General features: G+C 34.9%; 1 protein-coding gene across 1 annotated transcript; it reads left to right on the top strand.

The window, feature by feature from the left end:
• The first annotated feature begins 7,999 nt into the window (after positions 1-7,999).
• On the top strand, positions 8,000-12,284 carry LOC130470185 (uncharacterized). The gene is made up of 9 exons (XM_056839824.1): positions 8,000-8,058; positions 8,355-8,414; positions 8,567-8,623; positions 10,016-10,072; positions 10,166-10,199; positions 10,479-11,382; positions 11,471-11,587; positions 11,681-11,788; positions 12,103-12,284. Exons 1-9 carry the CDS (start codon positions 8,000-8,002, stop codon positions 12,282-12,284), a joined length of 1,578 nt encoding a protein of 525 aa, XP_056695802.1.
• Positions 12,285-13,296: the final 1,012 nt, after the last annotated feature.

Consider the following 13,296-nt stretch of genomic DNA (forward strand, 5'->3'; position numbering starts at 1 on the left):
CACAAGGCAGGGCTGTTGCCTTGTGCTCGTGCACCATGCCCTTGCTCGCTGCAATCGTACCGCATGGGCGACGAGCTCCCTTGCTCGTCGTCGCATGCCCGCACTATACAACACCCCTTAAGGGTAACACGTAGCGTCCATTGCTTTGTGCGTGCAAGTTATATGAGCGAATCGCATAAAAATTAAAATTTATATTCAAAATTAATGACAAATTAATAAATAATATTAATTTCATAATTTTAGGGCGAAAAATCGAAAATTTATTATTTAATTGATTTCCGATTAACATGGATTCAAGTCTAGGTCATAAAAATTTAAAATTTAACATAAATTTACAATTTTTATGGTGGCTTTTAATCATAGGTATCTAATTAAATTATAACTAATTATGAAAATCAAATTAATTCTAAATTATTCCAATTTTCAACAAATTAATCATAATTACAAGGCTAGGCATTCAAACTTGTTAAACATATACAGTAGGTCAATAAAAAATTCAAGATTTATCAACAAGAATCGCAAATATTTAATTTAACATCTTAAATTTACGAAATTTTGCATTCGAAAAACTAAAACCTCCGAAAAGTCATAGTTAGGCTTCGAATTTGAGAATTCTGGGTTCGGCCGAAAATTTTAGAATGCCTTTTAGAATGCCTTTTACATGCGGAATTGACACAAAAATCACTCGATTTGGATGAGTAACGAAGAAACTGCCGAAAAACTGCGTACGTATAATTAAATAAACGCAATTTGCAATTAATTAACAATTACGAAAATTAATCACCCCTTTTAATTCTTGCAAATTTCTAATATTTAACCATGTTCATGCAATTTAGATTATGAAAATAATAAGAGGCTCGTGATACCACTGTTAGGTTATGATACATATGACAATTCATAAATCACGCGGAAAAACCATAAAGCCAGGAAATCATATTATTTTCACATAATCATTTAGCATAGAATAGATGCATACAAGTTGTAGCGTGCCTTCCCTAGCTGCGCCCGAACCGAACAAGAACAAGTCTTTAGGACTCCAAATGTCGTCCCTCCGTAGATAGTCCACAGTACGTCCGGATCCGCCTTAAGTTAGACCAACTAGAATCGCACTTAAGGTTACTAGGAATTTCGGCTATGTGTTTGCAAGTGTATGGCTGATTTTTCTTTCAAAAACTTACCCTTTGAATACTTCAATCGTACCCGCAAATAATGACCCTAGGCCCTTATTTATAGAGGTATGGAAAAGGAACTGGAATCCTATTAGGATACTAATTAGTTAAACTAGAATCCTAGTAGGACTCTAACTAATTAATTTTATCCTTTTAGGATTAGGAATTTAATCATCAAACAAATCCTACACAATTTAGGTTTCGTATGTGAACACAAACTCTACACGAGCATGACCCACGAGCGTGCAGGCCATGCCCGCGCACAGCCCACACGGCCGCTCGGCCCACGCGAGCCGCAAGCCCACGCGAGCAGCAGCACAGCTCGCAGCCCATTGCTGCGCGCACTGCCATGGCCTGCTGGGCCTGGCCTTGCGCTGGGCCTGGAGTGGCCTTGGCTGTTTGTGTGGCGCGCTTGTCTTGCTGGGCGATGGCCTGGCTTCGTGCTGGGCCCCTCGTCCGGCAGGCATCGTCCGATGCTTATTCGTACGATACGCTTCCGATTAAATTCCCGGTTCCGGAATTCATTTCCGATACGAACAATATTTAATATTTCCGATTCCGGAATTAATTTCCGTTTCGAACAAATATTTAATATTTCCCTTTCCGGAATTATTTTCCGATTCCGATAATATTTCCGATTCTGACAATATTTCCGTTTCCGGTAATATTTCCATTTCCGATAATATTTTCCGATACATACCATGTTTCCGTTTCCGGCAACATCTACGACTTGGATAATATTTATATTTCCGATACGATCCATATTTCCGTTTCCGGCAATATCATCGTTTCCGGAGTATTCATTTCTTGCTTGTGACGATCTCAGCTCCCACTGAAACCAAGATCCGTCGATTCCGAATATCCATAGATAGAGTATTTAATGCCATTAAATACTTGATCCGTTTACGTACTATTTGTGTGACCCTACGGGTTCAGTCAAGAGTAAGCCGTGGATTAATATCATTAATTCCACTTGAACTGAAGCGGCCTCTAGCTAGGCATTCAGCTCACTTGATCTCACTGAATTATTAACTTGTTAATTAATACTGAACCGCATTTATTAGACTTAACATAGAATGCATACTTGGACCAAGGGCATTATTTCCTGGGCTCAGCGCGCGCGCGCACTTGCTGGGCCTGGGCTAATAGTGCCCTTGGTCCAAGTATGCATTCAATGTTAAGTCTAATAAATGCGGTTCAGTATTAATTAACAAGTTAATAATTCAGTGAGATCAAGTGAGCTGAATGCCTAGCTAGAGGCCGCTCCAGTTCAAGTGGAATTAATGATACTAATCCACAGCTTACTCTTGACTGAACTCGTAGGGTCACACAAATAGTACGTAAACGGATCAAGTATTTAATGGCATTAAATACTCCAACTATGGATATTCGGAATCGACGGATCTTGGTTTCAGTGGGAGCTGAGATCGTCACAGGCAAGAAATGAATACTCCGGAAACGATGATATTGCCGGGAACGGAAATATGGATCGTATCGGAAATATAAATATTATCCAAGTCGTAGATGTTGCCGGAAACGGAAACATGGTACGTATCGGAAAATATTATCGGAAATGGAAATATTGCCGGAATCGGAAATATTGCCGGAAACGGAAATATTGTCAGAATCGGAAATATTATCGGAATCGGAAAATAATTCCGGAAACGGAAATATTAAATATTTGTTCGAAACGGAAAATGATTCCGGAATCGGAAATATTAAATATTGTTCGTATCGGAAATAAATTCCGGAACCGGGAATTTAATCGGAAGCGTATCGTACGAATAAACATCGGAGGAGCTTGCTAGACGCAAGGCCTAGCACGAAGCTAGGCCCAACGCCTAGCAAAGCCCGCGCGCGACCGAAGCAAGCAAAGCCCAAACGCGAGAGCAAGGCCAGCAGGCGCGCGCCCCTCGTGGGCTGCGAGCACTTGATGGGCCTGGGCTCAGCGCGCGCGCGCGCACGGCGCCCCTCGTGGGCTGCTGCGCCTGCGTGAGTGTTTGTGCTTGCGTACGAAACCTTGATCGGTTAGGATTCGTATAAGATTGATTCCCTAAGTCTACTAGATAAATTAAGTGATTGAATTTTAGATTAATTCAGATTCACTAAATCGTTTCCTAGTAGGATTCTAATATCCGATACCCATGCCCTATAAATAGGTGATCAATGCTCACAATTTATGACGAGTTTTCAAGTATTCAAAGTGAGTTTTTGAGAGAAAAATTCAGTCACATACCTTGCCTAAAAGTGCCGAAATTATTAGTACCTTAAGGGCGATTCTAGTTAGTCAATCTTAAGGCGGATCCGGACGTGCTGTGGACTATCTACGGAGGGACGACACTTGGAGTCCTAAAGACTTGTTCTTGTTCGGTTCGGGCGCAGCTAGGGAAGGCACGCAACAAAGAGTATGCATCTAAACTATGCTATATGATTATGTGTAAATAATATGTATTCCTGGCTAAATGGTTTTTCCGCATGATTTATGAATTGTCATATGTATCATAACCTAACAATTAATTCACGGAATTTAGTCAAGGAGCTGGAAGGAAAGTCATCAATCCCCTCTAATCAAGCCAATGATAGGGTCAATTTGGGAGATTATTCCCAAAAATTACAACAAGATAAACAAATTGATCATACTTTCCAAATTGACAGAAAAAGTCAAGGAAATTGTGATAATTACCAAACAGGAAGGCATCTACCTCCTCTTAGTGTGTTGTCTTCTCGCCGGATCTTGTAGTCGCCGGAGCCGTTTCTTGTAGGCGGTCCTCGGTTTTTTAGGGTTTCTAGTTCGTGTAGCCAGATTAACTAAGCAAAGATCTTGTGTTGGGTTTGGAGGTAATCGAACGGGTCAATCTCTCATCCCAGGCGCCTTTTACAGCCCTGCTTTAATCGTCGCCGCCGGACGTCGGTAAAGGTACACTTTTAGGGTTAGGGTTTAGTTTTGGATTTGGAATCGTTAAGTTTTTGGGTTGAGTTCTTTTGATTTGTTTTAGGTAGTACCCTGTTTTGTGAGTTTATTAAGGGCGTTTGTTAAGTGGCTTTATTTTTCCCAAGCCTTTCTAATCGCCGCCGTCTTGTGTGTGTCGGACCACCCCGATCTGGACGGTAAAGGTAGTTACCGCAGTCTTGTAGTGTCGAACCACCCCAATCTTGACTGTAAAAGTAGTTGTCGCCGCCTTGTAGTGTCGAACCACCCCAATTTTGACGGTAAAGGTAAATGTTAGTTTAGGGTTTCAGTTTTGGGTTAAATTTTGCCTCTTGTGCTTGTGCCCATACCTCCCCTGACTTGCCTTGTGTTGGTTTTTAGGTCTGTTTTTAATATGTTTTGGATTACTACATTGTTTTGGGCAGTTTTGTGTTTGTTTCTTCTTGGTTTTGGTAAATGTTGTCCGTATAAGATTGTTGGTTGTGGTGTTCGTCTGAGTTTTCTGGTGTTGTTTGGATGTATCCTGAAGATATATTTAATTTGTAGGTGGTTTAAACCCGTTAAGGTTATTCAATTGGCGGGGTTGGTTGTTAGGTGGGGGGAGTTAATGTGTTGTCAGGTGTGTCCTCCCTCCACCGTAGCTGATGTTGTAATAATGGAGTTCTTGTCCTTTGGATTTGGGTGTAGGCTTGGAGGTTGTAGTGTTAGTTGTTTGATTAAGGAAAGAGAAATAGACTATGGGAAGGTCCATTGTTATTGGGTGTGGGAGGTCCTTTGGTCGTGGAGGGTAGCTTATATTGTCCCTTCTTTTAGGTTAGCGTTAAGGGTTGTTCTTAGTGCTTTCAAAAACCAGTTTCTAAGCGTTGCTCCCCATTTTATGGGGTTTCATAGCATGCTAATCACGTTCTTTTTCGACGCTTGTGTGCAATATACAAGGTCTATGAGCCTAGGCCGTAGCATGGTCTCTCTGTCGTCCCTTTCCTTGTTTCCCAAGTTATGCAGGTTCTTCCAGGAGTCTCCTAGTCGTAAGTGGCCTAACATCTGCACCATCTGCTATAAAGAAATCTCGGTCGCAAATTGCCTTGGCATGACATCGCATCAAAGGTGGTGTAAGCAAGACATTTTCAACAATCTCGGGCTCAAGAGAGAAGATCACATTGCCCGTTTCTTGTTTGTTCATGTGTTCTTTGTTGGTTTAATATGTGTAATGGTCTATAAAGACCTTAGTTTTGCTTTAGAATTTAGCTGTGTAGTTGTGTAAAACTCTTTATTTTATGTAAAATTCAGCCTATGCCAAAAAAAAAAAAAAAGTGGGTTATTGGGCTTGATTGAAAATAACATGGTAAGTGGTTCATACATGGATACGAGGCTAGGAACATGTAGGTGAAGAAATGAGAATATATTCTATTTAAGGATAAATATAAAAAAGACAATATCGATGCCTTATAAAATTGACTAAGACTATGATCTGTTTGACTTATTTTGACTTTTTCCAAACTAGATAAATTTAGAGAAGTGTAGTTAAGTTCAGGTAATATGTATTCTCGGATATTTTGTCCCTTAATTAATACACTTGCTCGACTTTCCCTTTAGAAAAAGAAAAGGCTCAGATAATATAAGTTAAGAGAAAAAAAAGTCAGACATTTTCTCACACAAATAAATTTATTTCAGACGAAATAAGCTTTTTCAGATAAGATAAGTTCAACTATTCTGATGAGTTCGGATAGTATAAGTTCATACTAAATAATTCGAATAGAACGAAACCTAGAAATTGATAAAGGCATAGGATGGACCACTACTCCACTAGGAATTAAACTATAGTATGATGTTTCAAAGTTTGAGCTATAAATACGATCAAGTAGTGGTCACTATAACCATATTCGAAAACAAATTGTTTCAATGGTGTGAGAAGAAGATAGGCCTTACATGATGAAAAGATCATAGCTCGTTTAGCCATGGATGACTTGCCTTGTCCTACATATACGGGGGTGTATGCCGTACATCCCCTTGACCGACTCTTTTCATTTCATGTTTGACCGTCTTTTTGGGTGCGAATGAGTCACAGGATCGGTTTTGACTGTTTATGGGCCCGGGGCGAAAAATTAGACAGAGGCCCTTAGTACATTCATGTCCGACAATTTTTTTAAATTTAGGTGGGCTAAAGTTAAATGTACCGGTTATTTTAGTACTCGTAGCTCACAATTTATAAGTTGATATCATCAATCTAGCTAACACTTGCTTGCATCTAAAAAACTAATCTAACACAACAAAAATAATAGTTCGATCAACATGAAAAATGACCCACTTTAAGGTAAATACAGAGTACATGTGCATGGAATCTCTGTTAGAAAAATAAAAAAAGCAAGGAATCCAAAGCAAAATGACAGTGTTCAAATAAATGGGCCTTGACAGACTTGATCACGCATCGCTTGTTACACCAAACTCTTCTAAAACCAACTGCGCTACAACTCATCACTCATCAATATTACAATCTAGCTTCTTAATACAATATAACTCATTTTCAAATTTCGGGGCCCCTTTCTTCCACGGGCCCTGGGCGGTTGCCCCTCAAAACAACCCCAGGGCCGAGCTGGCCTGATGAGTCATAAAGACAATACTGTTTTACATAAGATTTTAGTGACGGATTATATATATACTCCATACATGTCTATATGCGATTTCATCTCATACAAGAGTTTAAGTAAGAGCTATGCTTCCTACTCTCTTCAAGTATGCTTAGCATTTTACTGTGCTTAGTCATTACTCCATAGTCCGTACTATTATTTTGCATACTCCGTATATCATTATATGTACATAAGTACTTCCTCCGTTCCATTTTAGTTACAACTATTTCATTTTGAGTTGGTTCTTTTTAGTTGTAATCTTTTTGTTTTTGGCAACTTTACCTTAAACAATGTTCAATGACGTACATTTTTTCCCTAATTGTATCACAAAATGGGGGCATGATTGTAATTTAATACCTATCCGCTTGCATTATAAAAAATGAATGCGAACAATAAGTGTTGCAACTAAAATAGAACAAATGAAATACTCCCTCCGTTCTTGAATGCTAGTCATCTTTCCGTATTGGGTTGTTTTTATTTGTTAGTCCCTTTTGAAATCTTGACTTATTTGTCCAACATTTATCCCCATTATACCCTTGTAGATATCCAAATGGCCCACTTGTTTATTCCCAAGTAAATATTTATTCCCATTATATCCCTTGATTATTTATCTTTCACACCCACATAAATTAGATTCGATTGAGATTAATGAGACATGTATACTTGAGTTGGATTGTCTTAGATTCCAAAAGTTACTAACATTCAAGAACGGAGTGAGTATTTGGTTGCTGTCAAAAAGAAAAAGGTACTAGGGTATCTTTTCGAAGTTCATAAAACGTTTTTGGTTGTTTGGGCTTGGGCTTCCTTCCATTTCTCATGTGCCCTAAGTCCCTAACCCCTAATCAGTTCAATACTCAATTTTAATACCCCTAATTGCTATACCCATGTACAGCCAAGATGGTTGTACCCAGGTACAGCCAAGTTGGTTGTACCCCCTGCCATTGATAAGCGCGTGAAAACACGCGCGGGTAGATAAATTTTAAAAAAAAGCACGCGAGGGAAATCATTTCGCGCAAGAATCGCCTATAAATACAAAAAAAAAAAAAAAAACGAAAACCGTTCAAATTCTCAGCACGCAAAAAATTTCTCTCTCCTCCGCCCACTCATCTACCTCGATTGTTTTCTCTCTCCTAAAACCGCCATTAAACTTCCTGCAACCACCTCAATTTGCTTTCTCTCTCTTCAAACCGCTACTAATCTTCATTATAAAAGCTGAATTTGCAGAAAATATCAAGAGAAGAAATATGTGCCTTCTTTTTGGTGAAAAAAGGAGAAAAATGGATGTTCGAGATGAAATTGACATGAACAAGCTACAAAATCCAACGAAAAGCAAAAAGTAAGTAATTACAATTAATTTCTGATGTTTCGATTTTGTTTTCGAACTAAATATGAAATCTAATTTTGCTTATTTTCGTTCTATTTCAGAAAAACGAAGATACCGAAAGAAAAAAAAGAAACGTATGTAATTTAATTTCAGATTTCGTACATGCAACTGTTTTATTACTTAAATATCTGTTTAATTTAGTTATTTTCGGTATTTTTCATTATAATGTTCAAATAATTTCATTATAATGGTCAATTTTTTTGGTTTATGATGTTAACAAACCCTAACTTCTGATTTTTTTGCTATAGTATTGGAAGATCTAGTAAAGAGCCAAAAATCGGCACTGAAAAGCAATCAGACATGACGGAGTAAGTTATTTTAAGTTTTCGTAGATAAAATTCATTTTAATTTACATATGTTCAATCAATTTTATGTTAATGTTCAATCATTTTTAATTTAATGTTCATTTTCGTTGCGTAATGATTTTACCAAAGCCTAACTATTGGTTTTTTGGTCACAGAACTGGACATACAAAATTGAGAGAAATTGAAACTGAAAAGCAAATAGACACAGTCCAGTAAGTAATTTTTATGTTTTTGAATATCTATTTCTATTTAATTTACGAATGTGCCGTTTTAGACATTTGATACAATACAAATACAAAATAATGATAAATTGTTCATATTCATAGAAATTTAAGAATAATCTTATTGATGGTTAAAATTTGGATTGGAAATGTCAATTATTTCAAATATTATTATAATAATATAAATGTGATGAACTTTTGTTGAGTTTTTCTATCCTTATGTTAGATGTTCATTTTATGTGTAAAATGTTCATATTGTTTAAGCTAGATATTCATTTTGGTCTACTGAGTTTTGTTCATTCATCTGTAAAATAAATTAAGTCGAGAACTCATGATAACTATCTTATGCAAAATGTTCAATTGATTATAGCAGAATATTCAATATCTTTTTGAAAAATGTTCATATATTCCAAACTGGATATCCTTTTTGGTCTACTGAGTTTTCTTTAGGAATACTGAATTATTTCGAATGTTATATATATAATTAAAATGATTTGAACATTTGTTCATTCCTATGTCCAAAAAACTAAATCCAGAACTCATGATAACTGTCTGTCTGCAAAATGTTCAATATATTTTGATAAAATATTCATTTTCTTTTTATAAAATGTTCAATTTTTATCTGGAATATATTTTGTTACTGAGTTTTGTTTTGGAATATACTATGAATTATTTCAAGTATTATATTCATAATGGAAATGTTCTTTGTACTAATATTCATTTTTTCTATCGTAAAATTTTAAATCTACACTCATCTACAAAAAATGTTCAATTTATTTTGGTAAAATATTCAATTCCTTTTTATAAAATGTTCGTTTCTTTCAAACTGGTTATTCTGATATACTAAGTTTCGTTTAGAAATGTTCAATTATTTCAAGTGCTATATTCATAATTTCAGTGTTTGAACTTTTGTTCATTTCTTCAGTCCTTTTTAATATTAAGACTCATGATAACTGTTTTTATGTTAAATGTTCATTTTTTTTCATAAAATATTCATTTCTTCAAACTGTATTTTGCTCTGGACACTCATTAGTTATACATTTATAAAATCTAGTGAACAACCAAAAGGGTTAGTACTCAAAATTAAGCGAAGACCAACTAAATCCCAGCCAGAGGTTCAGAAAGTATTAAGGTATAAGATAATATCAATTTTTTTTATTAAATTTGAATGATTTTTAATATTATATAATATAATGTGTCCATTAACATCATATTAATAAAAAATACAGTGAATGAGATGGGAAGGCATCTTCAACTTCTGAGACAGAAGTTCAAAAACCATTGAGGTATAATATAATGTCCATTTTTAGCTTTTTGAATGATTTTTTTATTAATTTTATATAAAATGACTTGTACGTTTACACCTTACTATTCAAATTACAGTGAAGGAGATGAGAAATCTTCATCAAAATCCCAGCCAGAAGTTCAAAAAACATCAAGGTAAAAAATAATATGAATTTTCAATTTAGTTGAATCGTTTTTAATTTTATATAAAATAGCATGTATATTAACAATATATTATTCAAATAACAGTGAAGTAGATCAGGAAGGTCCTTCAAAATCTTTGGTACAAAGAAAGAGTGCTACAAAAAATAGGTACAATTTTGCTTTTTTTTACAATTCATTTTCTTCTGCATATTTGTTCATATTTGTTTCATTGTTTGTTCATTCTTTTGGAATTGTTTGTTCTTTATTATTTATGGTTTATTCTTTATTATTGAACAACTCTTTCTTTCTTGTTTATTTGTAAGTTTATATTTAAATGATATTGTTCATACATTTTCATATATATGATCATACTTTTTTTGGTTTAATTTATTGAATTTTTTTGTTCTTTGTTTATCAGGGGCAACATGTTAGTGAAACAACTTTTAGCAAAGAGCATAAAGCAGAACAACAAAAAAAAAGGGCTGCAGAAAGGGTAGCTGCAGCTGCTGCAAAGGCCAGCAAAGAAGCTGAGGAAAGGATAGCTACACTTGCCGTAGCAGCACAAATAGAAGCTGAGAAAAGGGCACCTGCAGCTGATGCAGAAGCCAAAAGAGTCGCTGAGGAAAAGGCATCTGCGGCTGATGCAGAAGCCAAAAGAGTGGTTGAGGAAAAGGCATCTGTAGCTGATGCAGAAGCCAAAAGAGTGGGTGAGGAAAAGGCATCTGCAGCTGATGCAGAAGCCAAAAGACAGGTTGAGGAAAAGGCATCTGCAGTTGATGCAGAAGCCCGAAGAGAGACTGAGGAAAAGGCATCTGCAGCGGCTGCAGAAGTCCGAAGAGAAGCTGAGCAGAAAGAAGCTGAAAACAAGAGGATGGAGGTTAATAAGAAAAAGGAAGAAGAAGATAAAGCTGAAGCAATGAAGAAGGATACTGAGAAAAGGAAGAAAGAATATGAAGATATAATAAGCCAGCTTATGGCTCAGAACAACAAAGAGTTGATAGAGGAAGCAACAAGGAAAGAAGCTGAGAGAAAGAAAAAAGAAAATGATGATGCCACAAAAGCAATTGCCAAAGTGGTTGAAAATGTAAATGTTTTCGAGAGTGAAGGTCAAACCAATAGTGGTAATGGCACAAAAAGAGGAAGGAAGACAACAGCTAGCAAGAAGAAGACTATTCAAAATATAACTATTGATGAAGCACTACAAAAGAAGTTGCACAACATATCAGATTCATACAACCCGAGAAGAAATACAAGATCAATGGTGAAAGTGCAAGAAAATGTTTGTGCTGAAATAGTTAGCAAAGAAGAATTTGAAGGCAAAGGTAACTATTTACATTGTTCAATCTTATTTCAATAAATGTTCAAATATACTATTATGTAAGTTGTACTTAGTATTTGTTACTAATGTAGATGTTTCTGAAGTTACTTCCAAAGTAACAAATACTCCAAAGAAAAGGAAGGGGGCTGAGAAAGAAGATGAGGATGAGCCTGTGGATGTTGAGATCATAAAAACAAAAAAGCAAAAAGGTAAACATATATACAAAAAAAAAAAGCTAAACAATAATTTAAGATATTTGACAAAATGTTAATATATTAAATACATTGTAATCTTTTTTACAGGACTTGAGAAAAAAGCATCTGTTAATGGAAGAATTCTTCCTCTTAGGACTGCAATGAAAAGAAAGAAGAAAAATGATATTGAAGAAGTGAGAGATGAACAGAAAACAGGTTTTATATTTAACATTGTTCAAAGTTTTTCAAGGAATGTTCATTTGGTTATCATAAAATGTTATTTTTGTTTGGATAAAAATTCTTTCTGTTTTTATCTCATACAGTTATTCAAAGTTTTTGGTTATATGTTCAAAAATTTTCTCCATCATGTTCAAAATTTTTCTATATTAAGTTCAAAGTTTTCTCCATTATGTTCTAAGTTTTTTATCATATGTTCAAAGTGTTTGGACATATGTTAAAAAATATTTACAATCTTGCAAAGTTTTTTGGTCATATGTTCAAACATTTTTACTATTTTGTTCTATTCACAGGACATGCAAAAGTCATTGTTCAAGGGAAAAGGAAAATGAAAGATAGTTTGAAAAAAAGAAAAGAACAAGAAGAAGAGGTTCAAGAAGAAGAGGAATTAGAGGGAGATGACGAAGAGGAGGAAGATAATATTATCCGATACGAATCATATTTCCGTTTTCAGCAATATCTTCGATTTCGATGACATTTATATTTCCGTCATGAATCATATTTTCTTTTCCGGCAATATCTTCATTTCCGACAAATATTATTTCGTTGCTTTTTGATGATTTTTTTAGCTCCCACTGGAACCAACATCCATCATTATCCATAATTAGAGTATTTATGTAATATTATATTCACCTAAATATTTGATCCGTTCACGTACTATTTGTGTGACCGTACGGGTTCAGTCAAGAGTAAGTTGTGATATTAATATCATTAATTCCACTTGAACTGAAGCGGCATCTAGCTAGGCATTCAGATCACTTGATCTCAATAAATAATTAACTTGTTTAATTAATATTGGACCGCATTTATTAGATTTAGCATTAAATGAACTAAATGCAAACTTGGACCAAATTCATTATCTCCTTCAGAAAATTGTATTAAATTAGACGAGATGTGTGAAGATATATATGATAATGAATCGATCATGTTGTCCATTTCATAACCACGTGTGGTAATTATAACAAGAAGTGAGGTGCCACTATTGCAATAATAAATTAAAGTGAAAATAGTTTGTATAATACAGTAGTTTATGTAACATCTTCATGTTTATTTTTATATTAAGTACAATAAAAGCAGTAATTGCATGTAGTATATATAATGTATCAGATGTGTGCATACTGAAGTTTATTATTATAATAAACTAGTTTTAAGCTCGTATGATACACAAATTTGTATTTAGTATTTTGTTCCATTATATATGTTAAATATTTAAAGCAAATAAATTTATCTATTCTAAGTTTATTTAATTAAACTATTTAAGTATTGTTTTAATTTAGTTTCTATTGTAGATCTCATTATTACGCAGTAGTAAGTAGATTTTAATTAACCGAAACCATTAGAATTTCCCGCGTGACGCTCTAATATTGGATTAATGTTTGATATTAGATATAATTTTATTGTAGATTAGTGTTTGATGTTGAAATGAATTTTATTTTAGATTTATTTTTTAATTATTAGAGTATTTGATTTTGGATGGAGTTGTGTAT

Source organism: Spinacia oleracea, chromosome 3, assembly GCF_020520425.1.
Source record: "Spinacia oleracea cultivar Varoflay chromosome 3, BTI_SOV_V1, whole genome shotgun sequence".
NCBI lineage: Eukaryota > Viridiplantae > Streptophyta > Magnoliopsida > Caryophyllales > Amaranthaceae > Spinacia > Spinacia oleracea.

Bases quoted from the DNA above. Each gene is read 5' to 3' on its own strand.
- LOC130470185 (XM_056839824.1), top strand. From the start codon at position 8,000: ATGGATGTTCGAGATGAAATTGACATGAACAAGCTACAAAATCCAACG. The intron at 8,059-8,354 runs GTAAGTAATTAC...TTTTTGCTATAG, and splicing joins AATCCAACGAAAAGCAAAAA to TATTGGAAGATCTAGTAAAG. The intron at 11,789-12,102 runs GTTTTATATTTA...TTCTATTCACAG, and splicing joins GAGAGATGAACAGAAAACAG to GACATGCAAAAGTCATTGTT.